General features: G+C 47.0%; 1 protein-coding gene across 2 annotated transcripts; it reads right to left on the reverse strand.

Moving 5' to 3' along the window:
- Positions 1-1,546: 1,546 nt before the first annotated feature.
- On the reverse strand, positions 1,547-20,994 carry CDC42EP5 (CDC42 effector protein 5). Of its 2 annotated transcripts, none has more exons than XM_054993314.1 (3): positions 20,974-20,994; positions 11,000-11,363; positions 1,547-6,303 (listed from the first exon to the last, which is right to left on the reverse strand). In XM_054993314.1, exon 3 carries the CDS (start codon positions 6,301-6,303, stop codon positions 5,620-5,622), a length of 684 nt encoding a protein of 227 aa, XP_054849289.1. In that variant the 5' UTR covers positions 11,000-11,363; positions 20,974-20,994; the 3' UTR covers positions 1,547-5,619. The 2 variants fall into 2 exon arrangements, with proteins under 2 accessions (XP_054849289.1, XP_054849290.1); XM_054993315.1 differs by lacking the exon at positions 20,974-20,994 and adding an exon at positions 20,397-20,468.
- Positions 20,995-23,167: the final 2,173 nt, after the last annotated feature.

Genomic DNA, 23,167 nt, shown 5'->3' on the forward strand with positions numbered 1-23,167 from the left:
TAAAAAAAAGGGAAAACCTCTCATAACAAGGGACAGAATGTTCCCATCTATTAGGACCTCTGGGGAGTGCACACGGGATTCCCAAGCACAGAGAAACCGGGTCTAGGTATGTACATCCTAGGAAGCCAGACCACCAAAAGTCGATGGACTTTTGTCTCATTGCAAGGGGTAGTCTGGATTGCAACTTTTGTTCAGGCCACAGTCTGACACCAAGTGACAAGTGATCTAGTACAGGTGTCCCACCCATCACAGGACCTCCCCCAGAACTGATGGTATTTGGTTATATCGAAGGACATATTGGGAGTCCATGGTTTGGGGGACCCTACTGGGGTGGCCTAATCCTGCTACTTGGCTTGGGTGAACAGTTTGTGTCCCCGTCCCTCCTTTGACATCACCCTGAGGAATGTAACAGAAGCTACCAAGAATCATTTGCTGCTAGGTGCTTCGCACCATTCCAGAACATTAACTTTTCCTGTTAATTCTTCCCCCTCCAAGTTCTCTCTCTCTCTGTAACCAGGCCAGCTTCCCTCTTCATCATAAAAGGGCGTTTCCCAACACTGGCAGTGCCAGACTGGAAGGAAGGGAAGAAGTTTCTGTAACAGGATGAACAACGCATCTCCTTGCTGCTGGGAGCAATATATAAAAACTGAGATAAAAAGACAAATCTACCCGCCCTGCATGTGGAGATTAACACTCCGCTTTAATGAAGGACGCCTGACTCACGGTCTCTGTGATGGCACTGAAGAGACACAAATCCTTCATGCCCACCACATTTCACTTACGAGGGTCCTGAGTAATGCAAAATGGCCTCCCAGCCACCAGGGACACAGCCATCTCTCAACAGCAGTTAAGCAGAGGAGGGGCTGTAGCTCACAGGTAGAACACCTGCTTCACGTGCAGAAAGCAGGCAGTAGGTGCTGTGAAAGACCTCTGCTTGAGACCCCGTCTGAGTAGACAATACTGACCGTGATGGACCTATGCCCTGACTCAGTGTAAGGCAGCTTCACGCTTGTTCATATGTCTATGTCAACGGTGGTGACATTCCTTGAGAGATCTCGTATCACCTTTTTGCAGACACTTTTAAACCTTATCCCCGTCATACAGGAAGGAGATGGTGAAAAAGCCAATTTAAAAAAAATCACATTTGACAAGGGCATTTTTGCAGCATGCCAATGCAGCACGTAAGGGTGCATACATTAGACTCACACCCTTGCAATTGTGCAGGAATGAACATGGAAGCATTATGCGAAAGGGCTTGGAGTGATTGCCGTTCCATCACTTCATCAGACACAACCATAAACAATCTGCTAACCTTCAAGGTGCCACAATACTCCTGGCTGCTGTTAGTGCATGGCTTCTGCCCTGGAATCCATGGCTACTTGGGGTGTATATGGAAATGGGCCACCCACTTTGATTGCCGTAGTCTAGGTGGACCGCCTGCAAACTCCAGTGTTGATTCAGACCAGCCAGCACAAAACACTTTGTGTGGAAACACAGCAAGAAATGTGGATGTAGGAATAGTAAGAAAGAAAAGAGGGAAAGCATCTGAAACCAGTTTGATTTTAATTACAAGAAATATGAAACACTTTGGTTGCCATTCAAATATTATGCTACTAGAAGGAAAATTAACACGATGTGGGGAAATGATAGACATTTTATACATAGGAATCCATAAAATGAGTTATTAAAAAAATAATAGATACATATATAGAACCATCTTATTGTATGAACCATGAAGGTCACAAAGGAACAGAGGAATTGACGGTTTCAGGCATAAAGAGGGGAGGGTACAATAAATGGTAATACAGATAGATGCCCCCCACCAAGGAAATGGTGGTCACAGCCCAGCCCCAATTCATTTTGCAGTCAATGGCTGGTAGTCCTAAATGCTTACTTCAAACAGCTTTCAAGAGCATCTGAGAAGGAGACACACAACCTCTGCAAAAGGAAATTGTGTCTACCTTCCCTGTTTTAAGGGCAGTCCAAAGTGAGAGAAAAGGAAACATTTTGAGGTTGCATAATACTTTAGCATTTGCAGCATTTTGAGTGTTTAAAGAGCTTCACAAACAGACTGTCTTCTTGTAACACAACAGCCCTGCAAGGTAGGATTTTTTCACCCCATTCAGCTTAAGCGGAGGGGGGGGCACCAAAGCTAAGACTGTTTTGCCTATGGCCACCTAGTGAAATCTGAACCAGGAACATCAGTTTCTTAGCCACTATGCTGCACCAACTCTCTACATAATAAGGTAGAGAATAAAAGAGGAGATACGCAAGTATTTTTTAAAAAATATATTCATCCTCACCAACCATCTTGTTTGCTCACACACTGGTCCTTTCACAGGAATGCCAGCTCGCTGCTTAAAAAGCTCTGCTCCTTTTAGAGCAAACTATTTCAGATGTGGAACTCATCTTGAATCCAAATTCGCAATGAGGGAACCAACTTTTTGTTCATCGTACATCAGTTTATCTCCCCTACCCTCCTTTCTTAAGAAATCTGAATGGCAACAAGGAAGAAACAAGAAAATGCCAGGGGTACCACAAGTCCAGCCTACCTGTAGCCAACATGTGGCCCTCTTGTAGGTTGCGAAGCATCTGCTGAGACCAACGCTTTGGAGAATCCACAGGAGTCTATTTCTCAGGCCCATTGGCTCTGCTCTACTTCTTCAATGGAAAACCCACCCGGGATAGCTTTTAGCCTGCCTTAGTCAGTGAAATCCCTTCCTTTCCTAAACCGCAAAGGGCCTCCAACTGTTCTGGATCCCCCTCCCTCACGTTCAACATATTACACGCCAGCTCCCTTCTCAAGAACCTCTTCCCATCATTCCAGGTTCCATTCTTGACAACCCAGAAGCTTGCTGCAGAGCATCGTATGCCTCTTGCCACTCATCCACTCACATATAATAGCTCTGCCCCCTTCCAACCCCATTATGTCTCACAAGACGAAAGAGAGATCTGGGTAGAGCAGAACACCCTAGGCCATATTAAGAACTTGTCATGCATCAACTGATAACAAAATCAACTGATAACATTGCCCAAGACCATCTTCCTGAGACATTTAAGCTTCATCCCTATTATTCAAGATGGGCAAGAGGAGAAAGAGGTCAGAGCCCACATGGACAAGAAGCTAGTTATTTAGCAGTGGCTAAATGTTTGCAAGCAAGCGCACACACGTTACACACACACCCTTTTCCATTTTAAGGAGTCTGCAGTAAGTACACAAAGGAAAACCCCTAGCCTAGATTAGATCCCCATTTGTAAGCACACTACAAAGGACCCAGAAAGCAACCAATTTTTCCCAAATCTTAAACCACCTTGTCAATATGAACTGTGTTAAATGGTAACTAAACCCTAGGCAATGCAGTGGTTAGATATCACCCTACAGCTGGAATGTGATGGATAAGGAAGTGCAGGAAAGAAAGCAAGCAGCGACACCAAGGGAGGAGCGAGAAGGGAGACATTGCTGACGTGGGGGAACTGAGTGGGTGCACCTCCCAATGGCTTATCACTGGGCTCTTCCCAATACGTGCAGACTGGAGGCACCCAGAGTTGAAACAAATATCTGTTGGTGGTATCAGTGCAGACGGGTCCAGAGATGATTAAAAAAAACCCAGTGCGTCTGTGTGTTTCATGGAATGTCATTTTAACAAAAGGCAGAGAATAAACAAGGGGCAAAGGACAGACAGTTAAGTTGATTAATGGGGATCTGGAATCACAGCGGTCAAAAGGGGCTGTTGTCCCAGATCAGCCAGCGAGCTCCAGGTTATCATCATATCTAGTAAGTCTGCTAAATCGCATTTGGCTTCAAGCATCTCATGTAGAATACTGTCTAGTTCCTGTTGGATGGATGGAGGTGTAGTCCGTTGTTCCAGTGGTCAAACCAATCAATCAACTAGGCTGCATCACAGCTTCCAGAAAAATGTGTTATTTCTCCTCTACCTGTGCATTCCCAATTTAATCCTTTGCAAAGAAGTATGCAAAAGTTATTAGCTCACAATAAAATGGTAGCAAGTCCCAAAATATTTGAATTAGTCATTTGTGGAACGCTGGTGATTGAAGGAGGAGGGGGAGGGGAAGGAAATTCCTTCCAATTTACTAAAGATTTCCTTCCTAGCCTGGAGGAGATTTTTTACTCAAATGTACCAGGCACACTTACTTACAAACCTGCTCAGCAATCAGTTCACATTATGCCCAAAACATTCTTAATTCATTCACTCACCCATCCAATCCTCCCTTGACTGCCACCTTTAGAACATAAACAAGGAAATGCCACCCCTTTTATCTTCACCCCAAAGCAAGCCATTTTCCTCAACTTCCGCCTCTCTGAATTCCTTAGCATCTTCCTCCCCCCTTCAGTTTTACATTAGGTCAGAGAGAGAAATCCCACGGCAAAGATGTCTTGCAGTTTTGGCAACAGAATTGTGGACTAAACAGATACATCCTCTGTCTTCTCTTCAACCTGTGAATGGATACCTGGGATAGACAGAAGGACACCAGGATACACGGGTGGATGAAAAGAAGGAGACGCAGGTAAGAAGGCAGTTGAATGGCCACCCAGATTCTGAAAGAGTTCAATTAAGGAGATATTAGGCAGGAAAACAGAAGGATTGCTACATTAAGACTGACAAAGAAATAAACAAAAGAGTATCTCCTATCTGACCATCCCTTAATTTCCCAGTATATAAGTTACTATATCATCCATCAAGCCAGATTGCCCTTCAGCTTACTGGGACTGCTGTCAATTGGGAACAAGTCAAGCTGAGTCCCAGTAATGCCATAGGGGCATCACTGGGGCTTGGACCCAGCCAGCAGCAGAAACAACCAGGGGTGCTATTCTCACTGCTGGGCTGTTTCAACAGCCCAATCTGCCGCTGTGCCCACTCCTCCCATCTCTCTACCAAAACTGTTCCCAGATTAGACTAGAAAGAACAACAGCTGAGTAAGACAGAATCTCTGCCCTGGTGGACCCTTCAGAAAAGATGGAAGTTTGAGAAATGGAAGGCAAAATGAGAAGAAAGAGAGACAGAGAGTTTCCTCAACATGTCAACTTTTGTGCCACTTCATCAATTCTACAGAAACGAGGTGGTGAGAAACCAAGATGCATTTCTCAGTGGGTGCCAATTCCGCATACACAGAAGTGTTTACACCATATCAGAAGGGAGTACGAGAAATGGGGGGAAAGGACAACTGCTATTGAGCATACACTGCAACCCTGTTTTTCAGAGCAAGTGTTTGGTAATGTATCTCTTGGTTGGCCAGAAGGCCAGTCTCCAGGCTGAGGTGGCCAAGTTCCTTTCTCTTCCCCTTTCATTCATTTGCCATCACTAAACCTGGGCACCAGATACCAGCCCAATGCCTTTCCTCAAATGAGTGGGTGCAGGAGACATGGTGGGGAGTGCAACCTGCATGCCTCTGTCCATCTTCCTTTTGAAGTCAGCTAGGCGTAATTTAAAGCTAAAAGGCTTCTTTGAGGGCCAAAGATAAGTGGCAGGCCAACCAGCGGTCATCTGCAAGACAGGCTTGGCCCATGGGCTGCCAGCTGCCCACTACTGGGAAACTCTGCAGAGAGGAGTGTTGTGGGAGGGGAAAACCAAGGAGACAGACCGGCATTGCCCCTCCCTCCTATAGCCCAATCTCTTCATCCTGCTCGTCCTCAAAGCTGTATCCCTGTCCCATGTCCTCATCATCTTCCTCATCTTCTGCATCTTCCTCATCATCAACCACATGGTGGAGGTGCCCTACTGGGCTTGTGCTTTCGTTCCTCAGTGGTATCTGATCTTGGTCCTTGAAACTGTCCCAGTCTTTATCCATCACTCCCAGCACCTCATCCAAGATAGAAGGCCCGAGATCCAGCTGGAAAGAGAGAAGGGACTCGCCATATTCCAAAGTGGGGCTCTCCAAGGAGATCTTCTGCTGCAGGTCCCATCCTGCTCCATTAGGGGCCGCTTGTGTCTGCGGCTCCGCTCTTTCTGGGTACTGCCTAACCGCATAGCTCCCATCAGGGGTCGACGTTACGGGGCTCTGAACTACTCCATTCCCCCTTCCAGGGGGAGACAGCAGTTCAAAATGGCCAGAATCTGATCCGGAAGCAGAGAGGCGCTCTGGAGACCCGGAGTCATCTGGGGCCAGCCCATTGGCCTTGGAGCCCCCGTGGTTGCTGAGGAAAGAAGTGTCCCCGAAAGCATCACCTCCCCGACCAATGTGCATCGTGTGTCGGAAATCCCCCAAAGGGGCACTGATCATGGCCCGATCCAGACGGGGGCGCTTCTTGGAGTGTGAGACGGGGGACTGCTTGAGGATGGGCATCTAGGGGAGAAAGGAAGAGAGAAGTGAGCAGGAGGGTAAGGAGGAGTCTTCCCATTAAAGCCAGTAAGGCCTGCTGGTCAGGCAGCTGGAATCTGCCATCTCAACACAGCTCCCTATTCATCACTCAGCAAGTCATTATCTGACACCCATCCATACATTATTTTAAGTCACTCTCCCACCAGCCTCACCTTCTCATCTGCAAAACGAGAACTACCTTAGCAGTGACCCCGCCTTGCAGGACAGTGTCAAGGGCAAACATCAGGATTGTAAATGAATGCCACTGCCTTAAATTAAGCAACTGATTTGGAAGCCGGCTTTTATGAATGACCAGCTGGCATGTTTATTACGTATCAAAGGCCTAAAATTGCTGGGTGTAGGAAAATGAAAAAAACAAAACATGCCCTACCCTTGAGCTTATCGTTTTAAACAATTCTCCTGTTAAAAATGGGGATCCCACCCTTCCTTCCAGAAGTTTGGGATGCTGAAGGAGAAGCCAGCCCATCTTATTGTCACAACAATCCTGTGAGGTAGGTTGGGTAGAGACTGTTGCTCCAAAGCTACCCCAGAGAGCTTCATGGGTAAGCAGAGACTTGAACTCAAAACACCCACATCACAGTGCATGGTGGGCGCAGGGTTGCCAGCTCCAGGTTGGGAAATTCCTGGAGATTTTGGGTGTAGAGCCTGGAGAGGGTGGGATTTGGGGAGGGAGGGGCCTCAACTGGGTATAATACTATAGAGTCCACCCTCCGAAACAATGAATGTCTCCAGGGGGGCTGATCTCTGTCAGCTGGAGATCAGCTGTAATTCCAGAAGATCTCCAGCTGCCACCCGGAGGATGGCAACTCTAGACAGGCAGTTTGGGGATGGGGGAGACGAGCTTCAGCTGTTTAGAGTATTGGCTGAGATCCTGCCACACATCAACCTTGGCAGAAGTAAAAGGAAGAATGCCAGAAGAACCTTTCCTGGCCTGGGATGTCCTGCAGCCACTCACAGTGCCCAGAGCACGACAACTTGTTTAACCAGTTCCTAGGGCTGAGGAACACCTCAGTTGCTGTGGGGTCTGGGCTGCAGGACACATGGGTTCTTCAGGAAAGGAGCAGGCTTCAGAGAAAAGAATGGAAAGCCAGGGTTCCCAAGACACAAAGGAGAAGGAGTGGGACCTAGGAGATTTGAAGGGGGAGGGCGGGACTGGAAGCCTTCCGCTGCCTTTGAAAGAGAAGTAAAGTTAGCTGGAGATTTCTGAGGCCCTGGATTTCCATGCTCCTTTACTATTACCCCAAGTACAGAGGTCACAAAGGTGGCTGTGGGGACCCCACTAGGGTTGCCAAGTCTGGGTTGGAAAATTCCTAGAAATTGGAGAGGGGAGGGAGTTTGGCAGAGATGTGATGCCGTAGAGATGCCATGCCACAGAGCCCACCCTCCAAAGCAGCTGTTTTCTCCAAGGGAACTGATCTCTGTCATCGGGAGATCAGTGGTAATTCTGGGAGATCGCCAGGCCCCACTTGGAGGTTGGCAACTCCAGACCCCAAACTGTAGGGGTGTCCTGTCCTCCCTCCCTTTATGCCCCACACCACAGAACTCCCCTTGAGGTATGATGATCTAGTAGTTTGAGTTATGTTTCATAGGAATGATGGTGCTACGTAAGGGGTAGAAATCTTGGTCTAGGCAAGTTTGGGGGGGAGGCAGGCAAAGCAAGACAGAACCCAACCAAGTTTCTCCCTGCTACAGTGATCAAAAACTGCTGACGGGAATGGAAAAATGGGTAGAAAGCAGAGTCAGCAGTGGGTGGCAGGGAAAAGAAACCTGGCTTAGCAGGAGGTGGGAAAGGACCCAGGAGTCCTGTCTCCCAGAATCCTCTCCTCCGAACAACACTCCCTCACCGTAGAATGCAGGAAGCTTTGACTGCCAGGATCCCCCGCTGTTAATTAACTCTTCAAATGCTAAAAACTTTTTTCGGGGTTTGGAGATAGGAAAGATCAGGGCCTTTCTGTACAGGCAGGCAAAGAGAGCCCCCCACTTTTGGGTCACTTTTGAAACACTCTTGCTAGCTTAGCCTTTCCCCCCAAGCTATGCGCACGTTCCTCCTCTCCCTCTGACTTCCGCCACGACCATCATTTAGGATGGGAACTTCTTCGGGGGCAAAGACTTCGGCTCGAAAGTGCCACACCAGATTCAAAAACCAAACAGCTGCCCTACTGGAGGCGGAAGGGAGAAATACCAAGAGGGGGAACTCCTGCACAACTAATGTAAACTTAACTGGGTGCATGCGCTAGCGTGCCAGTACAGAGCACATAAGTAATTCGAGTAAACACAACTAAGAGTCAGATCAATAGAGCATTTGGGGAGGGTGAAAGTGGTGGAAAGGCAGAAAGATGCAGCCTTGCTACTTCCCCCTGCCTACTGGTAATGGTGCAGGCATGTTTTATAATGGAGGAACACAGTCTCCAAATATATTTTTTTAAAAAAACACTGCTTACTGGATAACCCTGGGCCAGCCCTTTGGAGGAAAAGTGGGAAAACACTGTAATTAGTAATTGTAGCACAGGGGATATTTATTAAGTGTCTGACAGGCAGCCAAATTCCACACACTAACCAGAACAGCAATAGAAACACAAGGGGGGGGGGAGATGACGCATGGCATTTCTCCTACACAGAAGAAGCTGCACCTGGAACTAACAGTGCCATCCTAAGGAAAGTTACACCCTCCTAAGGCTTATTTAAGTCAATAAGCTTCAAAGGGTGTATCTCTGCTTCAGATGGCATTTGCAAGTCATGCAAAAAGCCACTTGGTTGAGCACCCATGGCGAGTTCAGAATTGTCTCCAAGCAATCAAGCAGTTTAGCTTTACGAATGTTGGTAGCCTTTTTTTTTCTTTTTAGGTTACAGCACAGGTATGTGTGAGCAGATGGGCTTGAAAAGAAAAAGAACAAAACCCACTGTGGGCTGTCATGCTTATTTTTATTTAGCAAATGTATAACCCGCGATCAGAGCAGCTCTCTTGGATCGCATCAGTGGTCCATCTAGTCCAGTATCCTGTTTCTGTCTGGGACACTCAAAGAAGAAGACAGCAGCTTAGACCAAAGAAAACAAATTGCTCAAAAAACCAGCAAGCGGAAAACTACGCTGCAACCAATCAAACCTGATTTTTTAAAAAATCAGACGACACATTAATCGCAGGAAGTCCACCTAAGAAGGTATCTTGACAGCCCATTTTAAAAGGCCAAGTTCCCGGAATCAGTGTTGCTTTGGGGGAAGCTGATCCCACAGTTTGGAGGAGGGGATGTAAAGGACGCCCCTTTGATTGATCACGAAGCCATCAAGAGGGGGTTTTTGCACCAACGTGAGGAGGCACAGATGGGAGAAGGCACATCCTCACTGTCTGTGAACATATTTGCAAGGGTGGTTTTGTCATGTGTGGGGAGGGAATGCAGCAAGATCCCCACAAGGTAAGTTCACGGATGACATGAAGTGTGTGATCAGCAAGCACACATTAATTGCACGTGCGCATGCATGGTAACTTAATGAGATGGGGCAACAGCTGAGCACCTGAACTGTTGGAGTCCTGGCAGGGGGCCAGGCAGGCTTACTCCACAGCCTCCTGGGAGAAAATATCTATTCCCTTTCCCCTCTGCATTTCCCTGTTGTGCGGATGACAGATATGGTTACTGGCCTGCGGAGGACAATGACGGAATTTCCTTCTGGGAAAAAAAAATGAAGTCCTTTGAAATTCTCAGATACAGCCAGGGTTAAGGAAACGGTTGGTGGCAGAGCTGGGGGGTGACAGAATAACGCGACAGTTCTCTTGCTCAGCTTTGGATGGGCCAGAAGCACTGACAGGGTATGCGCAAAGAGACCAGATGTATGGCCTCAAGGCACTGGGATCTAGAGTCCTCCCAGTGCTCTTATTGGAAGGGGGGTTAAGATCTTTGTGGGAAGGGTAGAGCAGGGATTACTGGTAAGGACATGGGATCTGGTGGGATACGAATCAGGACCCCCCCCCCCCCGATTTATTGGGAAGAGGAAGGGGAGAACAGGGAGTTGGGAGACAGACCACCCCTGGGATGAGAGGGCTTACCTGTAAGCAGGAGTTTTGGAACTCCAAGGAAAAACGTGTGCCAGGAAGTCCTGACAATGGTCTCTGACCGGAGGAGCTGTTTGCTTAGTCGTAGCCCTCCCCCAGCCTTACTTCTGGACTAGCCACTGCTTGATTTATTACCACTCTTTCCTCCGATAAGACAGAGAGACAGACACATGTTTTGCTAGAAGATTTTACTAAGACACTGAGCACGAACCACTCCGTTCCAAAACATCGCAAAAAACTACTTTCCCTTCCCTTCCAGCAGAGCCACTGAAGAGGAATCTGCCTTCTGATTCCCCACCTCACACTGCCTAACACGAGAGACAGCCCCTTCCTCAATCCCAGAGAACTCAGGGCTGCTACTCCTTTTTCACTTGAGACTCCTGCTGCCGCCCTCCAGCAGCGATCCCAGATGTAAATCCCACGCTACCGGCTTTCTGAGACTCCCCCAGTGAACCATACTCCTGGAACCCACATTCAAGGCACATAAACCTCCCCCCCCCCACACACACACAGCCAGCATCTGTGGGTCGAGGCAAAGCATGACTCTCTTTCCCAGCGCCCTGTCAGAAGCCATCCCAGCCACAGCAAAGGTGTTGCCAAGCCAGCCAAACTTACCTTTCCGAAAAGCCTCCTTTTCAGCACAGCTCTGGGTGACTCACAGGACCGTCCTGTTTCGCTTCCTGCTTTTGTAGTCGCCCTGATCCGCTGCCTCTGCCAAGAGGTCGTGCCAAGAGAAGCAGAGCCACAAAAAAACACCCGTCTATATCCTCCCAGTGATACGGTTGGATCCTGTCGCTGCTCTGTCCAGCTACGTCCGGGAAGTCCACTGGCAGTTCTCAGAAATCCCCAGAAAGTTTCCTCTTCTTCCCTCCTTTCATTTGTCCGATTTTTGCACTCCCTCTCTTCCTACAGCCTCCTCGTCACAAGCCTTCACTCCTCCCTCCTTGGGTGGCGTCCCAAGATCTTTATTTATTTATACCTGCATTAAAAGATGAAATTGAAGATGTCAGAAGCTCCGGCAAGACCAAACAAACCATGCAGTTGAAATAGAGACACAAGCCCTAAATGCAACATAGGGATTGGAATCCAGAAGCCAAAGCAAATATTATCTCAAGAAAAAAACAGGGAAAAGGAATCTTAAAAAAAAATGTATTTTTTTGCATCGTCTTCTGAAGTTCCCTGCATTCCTGGACTTCCGGACTGTTTGGAAACCAGGCTAAGCATTGGGGAAGAGAGGGAAAGGGGGCTGAACAGTGAAAGAGTAGCGATGCAAACTTTAAAAGAAAAACGATGGTTTTGGAACAGAACTGGAGCACGCTTTGGGTCCCGGAATTTGGGAAATCAGATTGGAGGCAACAAGGCAGAAGGGAGACAGAAGGGGGGGCGTGTATGTAGGGTGTGTGAGAGGGGGGTATTAAATGGGCAACAGCTTCATGTCTAGAAGGGCAAATTCAAAATACTGAATGAGGAAAGAAAGAGCCGAAGGACAGAGAGAGATCTGGATAGGAAAGGCTCCCTCATCTCACAGCCCCCAGTTGGGTTCCCCTCTTCACACCCTTATTTGTGGTTTTTTGCAACTTTTGCAAAAACTAAAAAGTGGCCACTGGAACACAACTTGCCCATCATGCAAACCGATGCAAAATAAGTACATCTGCTGCATAAATTCCCCAGTTTTGCATCCTTTAACTTGGAGTTCTCTTGCTGCACAACCTGCCTCTCGGGGTTCAACACCTGCCCAAGCTATGCAAATATGGACGGAGGAAAGGGCAGCAGAGACAACAGAAGGGCGCTTTGAAGATTGGGAGGAACAAATGGATCACACTGATAAGACAGAGCAATTCATTTCTATAGGAAGTGGCCTGCCCTCAAATGCCAGATAATCAAAGGGCAGGCTGCAGGAAAGGTACCCAGCATATCCTCAGAGAGACTCTTTCCTCTATTTTGGGATTCATGAGCACTGAGATTTATTTATCCAGCAAGATATCCCATTTTTCTCCGCAACGGGTTCCCAAAGCAGCTCACAACGTTCTTCTTCCCTCATCCATTTTTACTTCACAACAACCACTCTGTGAAGTAGGTTAGGATGAGAGTGACTGGTCCAGTCACCCAGTGACCTTCCACAGCACAGCGAGGAGTCAAACCTGGGCCTCCTTGATTCTAGTCTGTCTCACTAACCACTATGAAACACTGTCTCTCAAGAAAACAAGTTCCAGTCTAAGCTCTGACTCCAAGTGAGCTAGAAACCTTTTCTAGAATTTACCTCTGCAGTGAATTATACAGATTAAGTGCACCTCTGACCACATACAGAATACATTTACTTCATCACTGTTTGTTCAGATCAGGGTGTGTCACTTTCAGACAAAGAAAAGCCTTAGTATTCCTCTCTCTTTAAAAATCTAATGCTTATTTTGAAAAAGCCAAATTAAAATTGTGGGGGATTACATGGTAGGAAGTTCTAAGACTATTTTACATTTTAATAAAATTTTCTGTCCTGTAACTAGGGTTGCCAGCTCCAAGTTGGGAAATTCCTGGAGATCTGGGGGGTGAAACCTGGAGAAACCTAGAGAAAGTGGGGTTTGGGGTGGGAAAGGACCTTGGCATGGCATAATTCCATAGAGTCCACCCCCCAAAGTAGCCATTTTTTCCAGGTGAACTGATCTCTGTGGCCTGGAGACCGATTGCAATTCCGGGAGATCTCCAGCCACCACCTGGAGGCTGGCAACCCTACCTGTAACACTAGAACCTGGGATCACTCAATAAAATTGACTGGCAGTGGGGTTCAGGAAAGCCAAAAGGAAGTACTTCTTCATAAGATGTAAATTGCTCTGTGACAAAATGTAGCAAATGTTACTACTGGCTTTCTATTGGCAGCATCCTCTGAACATTAGCTCCTTGGGGGGAATAGTGGGCTGCTTTCATGGTCTGCTTGTGGGCTTCCCGAAGACCACTGTTTGGCCACCACAGGAAAATTGTGTTGGGTCAAATGGAAATTTGGGTCTGAACTTGCAGGGCCCTTCTTCCAAACAACTCAAATTAAAGGGAGACCGACAGGCACAGGGTGGAGAGACAAGGCAGGGCCTGAAAGTGTTGATAGATTGATGGGGAAGAACAGAAAATGAAGAGGGTGAGCAGGAGGACTGACTGAAAGGAGGAGTGGAGTTTGGGAATAAATGGGCTGAAGGAGAAAAGATCTAAGGCAAGATTAGTGGAGACAGGGAGACTAGATCTACGAGATGGAGTGGGAGACAGGGTGATGGAGGTCGTCCTCCAGACTCATAAATCTCAGAGTCAAGACCTTTTTATCTCCATTTATGAGTATCAGGTTCAAAGCTCAGTAAAAAAACAACAACAGCAAAGTAGAGAAAAGCGAGGCAGTCCTAATTACAGCAATATCCATACACTGCATTCTTTATTTAGAAAAACTGTATGCTGCCTCTTCAAAACCTGTGAGGTAGCTCATAACTAAAACACAAGATGATAAAACATGCCAGGGCATAATAGTAACATAACACAACAGCGCAGCCTGCCCTGAAATGAGGTTGATCAAACAGTCCTCAGGCCATTCATTAAAAGCCTGGGTAAAAAAGAAATGTTTTGCCCTGATGCCTAAAGAATAGTAATGTGGGCACCAGGCAAGCCTCAAAGAGGAAAGGCACTCCAAAGGCACAGCACCACCACCAAAAAGGCCTGTCTCTGGTTCCTTCTTCACCTCTGAGGGGAGCAGCATTTGTGAAGACGATCTTTTAACCAGCAGGCTTTATAGGCTTCAAAGCTCTCAGGGCTATTTCAAGAGATTTTGTTCCCCAAAGATACTCCCCTCACACAGCCCAGCAATGGCACGGACCCTGACATCACTCCTGTCACCTCTGGTGTATTGCTGAAGCCCCAGATAGAGTTGCTAACTCTTCCTTGGGAAATTCCTGGAGATTTAGGGGCTGTGCCTAGGGAGGGGAAAGAGCTCAAGGGGGATGTGATGCAGTGGGGTTCAACCTCCAAAGCTGTCATTTTCTCTAGAAGAAGAACTGTTATCTGTAGTCTGGAGATCCGCTGTAATTCCTCAAAAATGCTGGAGAACCTTAGGCCGAGTGCAAGCTGAGCCCTGGCATGTCCTCATGACTGTACACTCTCAAGCAGTTACTTCGGGTGGCTTAGTTGGAAAAGTGGCGCCAACAGATATCAGGCCTGGTACATGTGCATTACAATGGTCATAGCATAAATCAGCATTAGGCATGAGTGAACAAGCCATTGTAGATGAACAGTGAAAGCCAAAGTCACCACACAGCTTAGCATCAACTCAAAACACAACCCATCTCTGAATGCCCTCAAGAGAAGAACATAGGTGAAGTCATTCTCAATTGGCTTCCTCAAGATCCCACAAGCTACCTTTCAGACACTCCCCCATTCCAGTTTCCTGTTCGGTGCAGGCCCAAGGCTTGGAGATGCCTGACAGGAAAGCTCAAGTGATGCCACTGCCCCTAGTAAAAATGTTGCTGATCTACTGGCAATTTTCTGCCCTTGAATGTTGCCCCACACCCTCTTCCTTGAAGCAGCCCATTTGGCTTCAGCTCTGCCTCCCGCATCCTGCATTTTCTCCTCACATTACCCCCACCCTCCACTAACTCAAAAAAACAAAGAGACCATGCTTAACTCACATTCATATACAGGTCACATATATTATCTTGTTATCTTACAACCACCCTTTAATTATTGCAGATATGGGAGGGCTGAAGAAGAGAGAGCACACCTCTCACCAAGTTCATGGCATAGTTGAAATTTGAACACAGAACCATGTGAATCACAGCTTGGTCTCTTAGCACAATACCACATCAGCTCTGTGCCATTTTGTAACTTAAACCACGGTCTCCCTCAACACCTACTGGAATAGGTGAACAGACGAGATAGAATATCTGAGGAGATAGGTGTGCAACTGTGCTTATCTGTAATGCTTAAGATGACACATTTTAAAATGCTAAACAGGTGGCAAACTGACGACTGGTTAAAAATGTGTCACATTGACAACTGGGGCAGTGAACATGGGCCCATAAGTATTGTGCTACCAAAAGCTACCTAGTCTAACGTGCTATTTCCTACAGCAGCAAGAGAAACCTTCCAGAAGCTTCAAGCAGGATTCTAAGATAACAACATTCGATTTATATATCACCCTTCAGGATGACTTAACACCCCCTCAGAGCGGTTTACAAAGTATGTTATTATTATCCCCACAACATAACACCCAGATGACAACTATCTCTTCATCTCTGTCCTAAGGAGCTGGCTCTCAGGGCCAAGCTACAAGTGACGAATGACACTTGAACGGCAAGTGTATTTCTCTCTGTCCACTTGCGCTCCGCTCGATCCACTTGCCGTTCAAGTGGCATTCCTCACTTGTAGCTTGGCCCTTAGAGACACACTGCCTCTGAACGTAGAGGTTCCCATTCTAGCTGTCATAGCTCACAGTCTGACAGACTTCTCCAAGAATGTGTTTAATCTTTCTTGTTAAAAGTTAACGAGAGGGAGGATTGCCACATCTTGTGTACGTGAATTCCCAAAATTAAAGGTGAATCAGAGAGGACAGTCACATGCTTGTGTGGTTCAACTGTACTAAAATGTAGATATTTGTAAGAAAACCAGTGCTAAAACAGAGTACGTGTGAGAATACACCACAGGATCTGTTGGCTATCTAATCTGTTAGGCATGGGGAGAAACTGTTCCAATGAGGCCAATAAGAAATGGTTTGAAATGATCTAACAGCTGTAGTATTAGCATGGCAAAATACTAAGAAATTTTTGAAGAAAACGTTGATTGGAGAATAGAGCTTGCAATTAATCAGTAACAGGAATACAATAATTAAAACTAATATTGGGTGAAAGGAAACAGTAAAATTATTGAAGTATTTTTTCTACAAGTTACTGCAATTTGGTATAAATATCCTTTTAAAAAAAAACAAAAAAAACCACCACCACCCCAAAGGTTCAGAAATCCTGAGTATGCAATATAGGACCCAGGAAATCCTGACTCATAACCCCCATTCCAATCTGACTTCATAAAACCAATGGCATTTTCCGCCCATGGATGTTTCTGCTATCAGGGTCTTAGATGTTCAATTTGCTGTTATCTAAAATGTTTACTTTCTATCCCCCACACACTGGTGAGTCAGCAATATGATACACCGCAATGTGACTCATTGACTGGCTTTCATCTGGCGTGGCATAAAATGGAACTCAGCACTATAAAGCAGCCACTGCTATCAAGAGATGCCCTCTCTGCATGGAGTGAGCTTGAATAGAAAAGAGGAGTCAGGACACCTCAGTTCGTGTGTTAGAAATGGGAAAATGGGAAAAAATATTAAGAGGAGGGAGTGCTTTGGGAGAGGAACTGGATCATCCTTCGTGAAACCCTAAGTGCTTTTATGCGCATCATCAGCGTTTTACATAGAAGTGACTTCAGTATAGAAAAGTACAGAAATTCCATTTACAGGTCATCACATGCGAGGATCCCACAGCATGCATATGCTATGGTCAAACATAGATTCTGCCTAGATATTCAATCACTATGCATCATCAGTGTGCATGGTGCTTTACAAAGAGCAAAAGAACGGGTCCCTGCCCCAAGGAGTTTACAGTCTAAAATTGGACAAAGAAAGGGAAGGAGGATGGGATGAACAGGGAAAGAATGTGCAAGCATTCCAACAATGCATTTTTAGGCTTCATTTCAGTGCAGAGATGGGAGATAAGAGTTGTACTAAAGAAACTAGAAGGAAGCAAGAAAGATACTTCACACATATGTACAAATCCATGCATGGGGATTGTGCATTTTCATACAGGGAACTAACTTTCATGTATAAGGTAAAGGTAAAGGTAGTCCACTGTGCAAGTACAGAGTCATTACTGACCCATGGGGGATGTCGCATCACAACGTTTTCTTGGAAGACTTTTCATGGGGTGGTTTGCCATTGCCTTCCCCAGTCATCTACACTTTACCCCCAGAAACCTGGGTACTCGTTTTACTGACCTCGGAAGGATGGAAGGCTGAGTCAACCTTGAGCTGGCTATGTGAACCCAGCTTCTGCCGGGATTGAACTCAGGTCATGAGCAGAGCTTGGGCTGCAGTACTGCAGCTTACCACTCTGCGCCACGGGGCATACTTTCATGTATGCAGTCAACAAAATCTAGTGGGTTTATTTTACTTTTAGGATTATTATTTTCTTACTTCTTTTGTACCTTGCCTTTCTTCCCAGAGGGGACCCAAAACAGCCTAGATCATTCTCCTCTCCTTTAGTTTGTCCTCACAACAACCCTGTGAGGTAGGTTAGGCAGAAAGGGTATAAAGCCCAAGGTCAACAGAACATGGATTGGGATGTTAAAACAGCGCCAGAACAAGCTGAGCCATGTGCTCCTGCAGGGCTGGAGGGCCCACGTGGCCCAGACAACAATGGCAAAGAGTCAGCCAACACCGAAGGGGCGGCTTTGCTTGGCCTGCTCCTGGTCACCAGTAACCCTCCAGGGAAGCAGCCCACTAGATACTTTCCTAGTGAAATTAAAGGGCCAGCCAGCCTCACAGAACACTTAAAAAGAGCCTTTTTGGATCAGACCCAAAGGAGCATCTAGTCAGGACTAGGATCTGGAAGACCCAGGTTCAAATCCCCATTCTACCATGGGAAGATTGCAGGATAACTTTGAGCCAGTCACTCTCAAAGTCTTACCCCACAGAGTCGTTGTGCTGGTCAAATGGAAGAGGGGAGAAGGTTGTAAGCTATTTTGGGGTACCTATTGGGAGAAGAGTAGGGTACAAGTAGCTGAATAAATAGTAATAACCAGCCCAATGTTTTGTCCGCATGCTAACATGTGACAAGGCCTTGCAGAAATGAGGTTGGAGCAGGAAAAGCCTGGATGCCGGGAAGGGAAATGCAGCATTCTTGAGCGGGTCTGGCCACAGCAGGGAGCACGTTCAGGTGAGGACTCTAAGCCCCTTTGAGCAAGGAAGTGTCTCATTTGCTTATGCAGCGTTATAAAGCAGCAGTTCATAGACAGTACTATGATTTTGGCTCTCTGCTCAAAGACTTGCAAAGTGCCTTAAAGAAAGTTATTTTCTCAGTCTCCACTTCCCCTATCCGTGAAGAGGAGAAAATTAGAATAACAGTGACACTCTCCTACACTTTCCTCAAGTATTAAACTGCTCACAAAATGTGTTACGTGCCGTCAAGTTGCCTTCGACCCTATGAATGAAAGACCTCCAACACGTCCTATCATTAACAGACTTGCTCAGATCCTGCAAACTGAAGGACGCGGCTTAAGATGTTTAAATTACATGCCATGTGGCTAAAACACAGCGCCTACTAAGCATTCAAATATAATCCAAATCAACAGCTTTTTTTTTTGCCATGCTGGATAAATGGAATCTCCGTGCTCAGAGACAATATACCTCAGAATACCAAATACTGGGGGCAAATAACTAGGAATGGTTGCGGCTTTCACACACAGAGGGATCTGTCTAGCATCTTTTGGAAACGAGATGCTGAACAAGAAGTCACAATGGTCTGATCCAATGATTTCTTGATACGTTCTTATACAAAGAGCAGAAGGTGAGTGAGAAATAGGACCTCTATTTTCCTCTGGAAAGCAGGCAGGTCTAGCTCACCTACAGAGTAAGCCAGGAATCAAGTCTCTAAACAGTTGAGGAACTAGAACAGTACACATACTAGACACCAGTTTGCCTTTTAACAAACAAAGTTAGCAGCCACACCAGCAAGCAGAAAGAAAAATCAATCAACTCGGCCAACAGGAATGGAAAAAAAAAATCACATGATGCAATTCAATCACAGGCCTACACCAATGACGGAACCCAGATTTATGTAACTTTGTGCCCTGCCCCCTCTTGGTGCCCTGGAGATGTGGAACACGCTTGGAACATGCCTTGCGCCATGTGATCCTCACAGGAGCGGCTGGGACAGCGCGGGCCTGTGCCCCAACAGGGCAGGTTTCGCCTGGGGAAGCTGATGGGCTTTGCCAAGCACCAAAAACATCAGACATGCACCCAAAACATTTCCATGCGCACATAAAAAGTTACAGCAAAACTAGAAAAGTTTGCACACTGATCGCACAATGCTCCAAAAACATAAGACTGTCAGCTGCCATAATTTGACACATTTGCACACATGTGTGCACGGCTGCACCACTCCTATGTTTGCAAACACACCTCAATTTTTTATGTGCCATCCATATACTCCATGGCTTATTCACACAGAAATTTCAAACGTATGAGCCTCTTGCCCTACCTCCTTGCTGACAGGCAGATACTCGATATAAAAGCAGGAAGAGCCTTTTCTGACACTCTCACTCATGTTCCCTGCAAGTGTGTGCAGACCCTTGCCCCAAAACACTAGGGCAGATCTCTCTGTATGTAACCATACAATTTTCCTCCCTCTGCCCCACCGCCTATCCCTTTCTTCTTCTCAGACTAGGTGCTGTCTGCCTTGTGGTTTTCCTATCAAACTTTCACGCTCTCCTCTGCATTGCTCACCCTCTTGGATTGCGGCTGTATCAAGAGTCAGAAACTTCTAACTAGCCTCCAAGGCAACTCCTTGCTGCATGGGACAGAGACCTAGGAATGTCCCCGGGGTGGCTCCAAATTTCTGACCACCAAGATGACCACAGACTCCTTATTCGAATACTAAGCTACACTCCTGTTGCCTTCCCGCTAAACTCGGACTTCCTGAACCCCTTTCCAAGAACATCCACAAAGCCCCATCCTCACCTCCCACTGAAACTCATCCTCCTTTCCCAAGATAAGCCCGAAACCCTGAGCTGCCAGGTTCTCAGCATCCCTCACTCCTTCCCCAAAGGTTCCCGTTTCTAACTCTACCCTCCCGAAGAACCCAGGAGTCCTGGTGATTCTTAAGATTTGTTTGCTCCGAACCCCAATCTCCTCCCAGACGCCCTCTCTCCTCCTCTGCCCGACGGCTCCTCTCCCCCAGGAGCCCGGCCCCACGAGTCTCTCGTACCGGCGCCCTTACCTCCCTCTCCATCCCGTTCATAACAGAGGAACTCCATCCGCTCCCAGCTACTTCTCCTTACGCAAACTTCGCTTCCCAGTTTTTGGCATGCCAACAGTTACAAAGGGAGGGGGCGTGCCGTAGGCCACGCCTACCTGTCCTCGCTTCCCCCCTCCCCACCCCAGACTCTGTCTTAAAGAGATACCAGGACAAATGGGGGAAAGAACGGGAAGGAGGCGGGTGGCCGACGCGGAGAGAACAGAGAAGGCGCCACGAACGCGTACCATGGAAAGAAGGCAGCGTGGATGGGCACGGGGAGAGGAGGGCGGGGGAGTAGAAAGGAAATTTAATGCAGAAGAAGGGACCCCCCCCCCTTTTCTGGCAAGCCCAACCCTTGGCTGGAATTTCCTGAACGTTGCTGAAAGTTCCTTTCCCAGAGAGAATAATCTGTTCCAGATGGAAAGCGGGGAATGGGGGTGGAGGGAGAGATAGGAGGAGACTGGAAAGGTAGGGCGGCGAGAATAGGGGGCCGAAGGAACAGAAAAGGGCTGGGACGGAGCGGAAGAGACACGCGATTGATCCCATTCACGAGGCTGACCGTTCGGACGTCGCAAAATTGCTGAGATTTCTTTCCGAGTCGCAACTAATGTAAACGGAAGAGGCGGCGGCGGCACGAGACCTAACAGCCGTTTCCCACGTGGCGACACGCCACTTGCAACTAGCGCGCGTCGCTCCTTACACACATTACCTGCGCACGTAATGGAAGCCATAGGCAACTGCCACAGCCCAGACCCGGGTGGGGGGGGGGTGGAGAAGGGGTGGCGGGACGAGGCAGTACCATCACCAAGATCGATCTATTGATGGTATTTCGGCAATTAAATATTGTTTTCCGTTTTGTAACTCATGAGGTTGTATGGAAGGGGTGACACGAGTGTGTACCGGCTAAGGGGGAGGGAGACGCTCAGGGTCCTGCTAACTGCCGCTTTACTGCAGTTTGGGGGGGGGGGGGAGCCGCCTGGGCAGCGGGGCGTCTGCAACGTATTTTGCAACGTGTGAAAGGGCGCGCCAGTCTCGCGCGCCTCCTTTCATATCTTTGTGCAGAACGTTAGTACGTGTGTACTATCGACCTATATCCGCAAGGCTGTTGGATTTCTTTCGAGCATTTTTATCCCACCCTTTCTCGAAGGAGCGACCTGGTTTCCCTCCCCCCTCCATCTCCTTCATTGCTTTTTATCTTTACATTAACCTTGTGAGGTAGGCTAGGCTGAAACAGAATGGCTGACAACGGTCAACCGGCAAGTTTCGTGCCTACCGGGGATTTGCGCCCAAATCTGCTCCCTCTTAATCCAGCGCTCAGACTTTTCTCCACCCTTTGTTAAAGCAATGGTATTTCCTACGAGGAAGTGGCTTTGTAACGTGTGAAGCAGCCTTGAATAAATTAAGAGATCCCACCGAACTTGCTGGCCGCGCAGCTCCAGCAAATCGCTGGGGTTTGGAAAGATCTCGATTTCCTTTTTAGGAAAACCTTCCGAACTCGGTAATTCCATAGGGCAGCCATACCAAGTCTGTAGCAGAAAAACACACGTGGTTACCAGCTGGCCTAGAGAAAAATACTCTGTCCTTTTCATAAGAGGTGTATCGACTATTATTTACCTCCCTGCTATGAAAAGCATTTCCCACCCCTTGAGTCTTTGCTAAAGGGACAGGGCAGGACATTTTTCCAGTCCAATTGGCAACCCTAAAAATAAAACAGGATTCCAGTGCCAGGATACAGACTAACAACATTTCTTCCTACCTATGGACCAAAAGCTGAGAATATTAACTAATATTAGCTAAATCAATAAGCTAAATTAAAATGCGTTTATCAAGCCAAGCAGAGACATTAGATCCATCTGAATGTGAATTTGGAGGTTCTGTTGCTACATTGATAAGGGAAATCATGAAATTCTTCTGGTAATGCTATTGTGTTTGGTCCTCACTGCTAGGTTGTTAATTCAATCAATCTCTTTGGAAGATCTGATTGCAGACCGCATTGGGCCATGCTTTGGTCAGCTTCGGAGGAGTTGCCGTTTGTTTAATGCGATTGTTCAAACAAATGAAATAACTGCAGTCCTGTTAAAGCTATCAAACTTAGGTAAATCAAGGATTGAGCAAACCGCTTTGGACTGATGGCAAAGATTCTTGCCACACGCGCACACACCCCATTTCTATTGCAACATGTTAAATGCCTTGGTGGCCCATGTTGAGCTGAAAGGTGAGTCATAAATCTTCTAAATAAATGCATAGGAAAAAATTTACACTGCAAAGTAACCCTGGACAAAGATGACCCCCTGTCTGAAATAATAAGGAATTGAAACAAACCTTCAAACTAAATCTAAAAGAGTCCAGTTGCACCTTTAACCAACTTTACTGTAGCATAAGCTTTCGAGAATCACAGTTCTCTTCGTCTGATGTGTCAGAACGGTGATTCTCAAAAGCTTATGCTACAGTAAAGTTGGTTAGTCTTAAAGGTGCTACTGGACTCTTCGATTTTGCTACTACAGACTAACATGGCTAACTCCTCTGGATCTTCAAACTAAACACGTTCATAATGCTAAGAAGACAGTAACACAGCCTCAGCTCCCATATCAGAAGGAGAACTGGACATCAGATGAAGGGAGTGTTCTCTCTCAAAAGCTCACACCCTGGAAATCTAGCTGATCTTCCATTTGATCTAGAGAACAGAGTGGCAGACCAGGGAGTGGTGGTGGAGAGTGCCCTCAAGTCATAGCTGACTTACGGTGACTGCTGTT

The sequence above is a fragment of the Eublepharis macularius genome, chromosome 12 (assembly GCF_028583425.1).
Source record: "Eublepharis macularius isolate TG4126 chromosome 12, MPM_Emac_v1.0, whole genome shotgun sequence".
In the NCBI taxonomy this organism is placed as follows: Eukaryota; Metazoa; Chordata; class Lepidosauria; order Squamata; family Eublepharidae; genus Eublepharis; species Eublepharis macularius.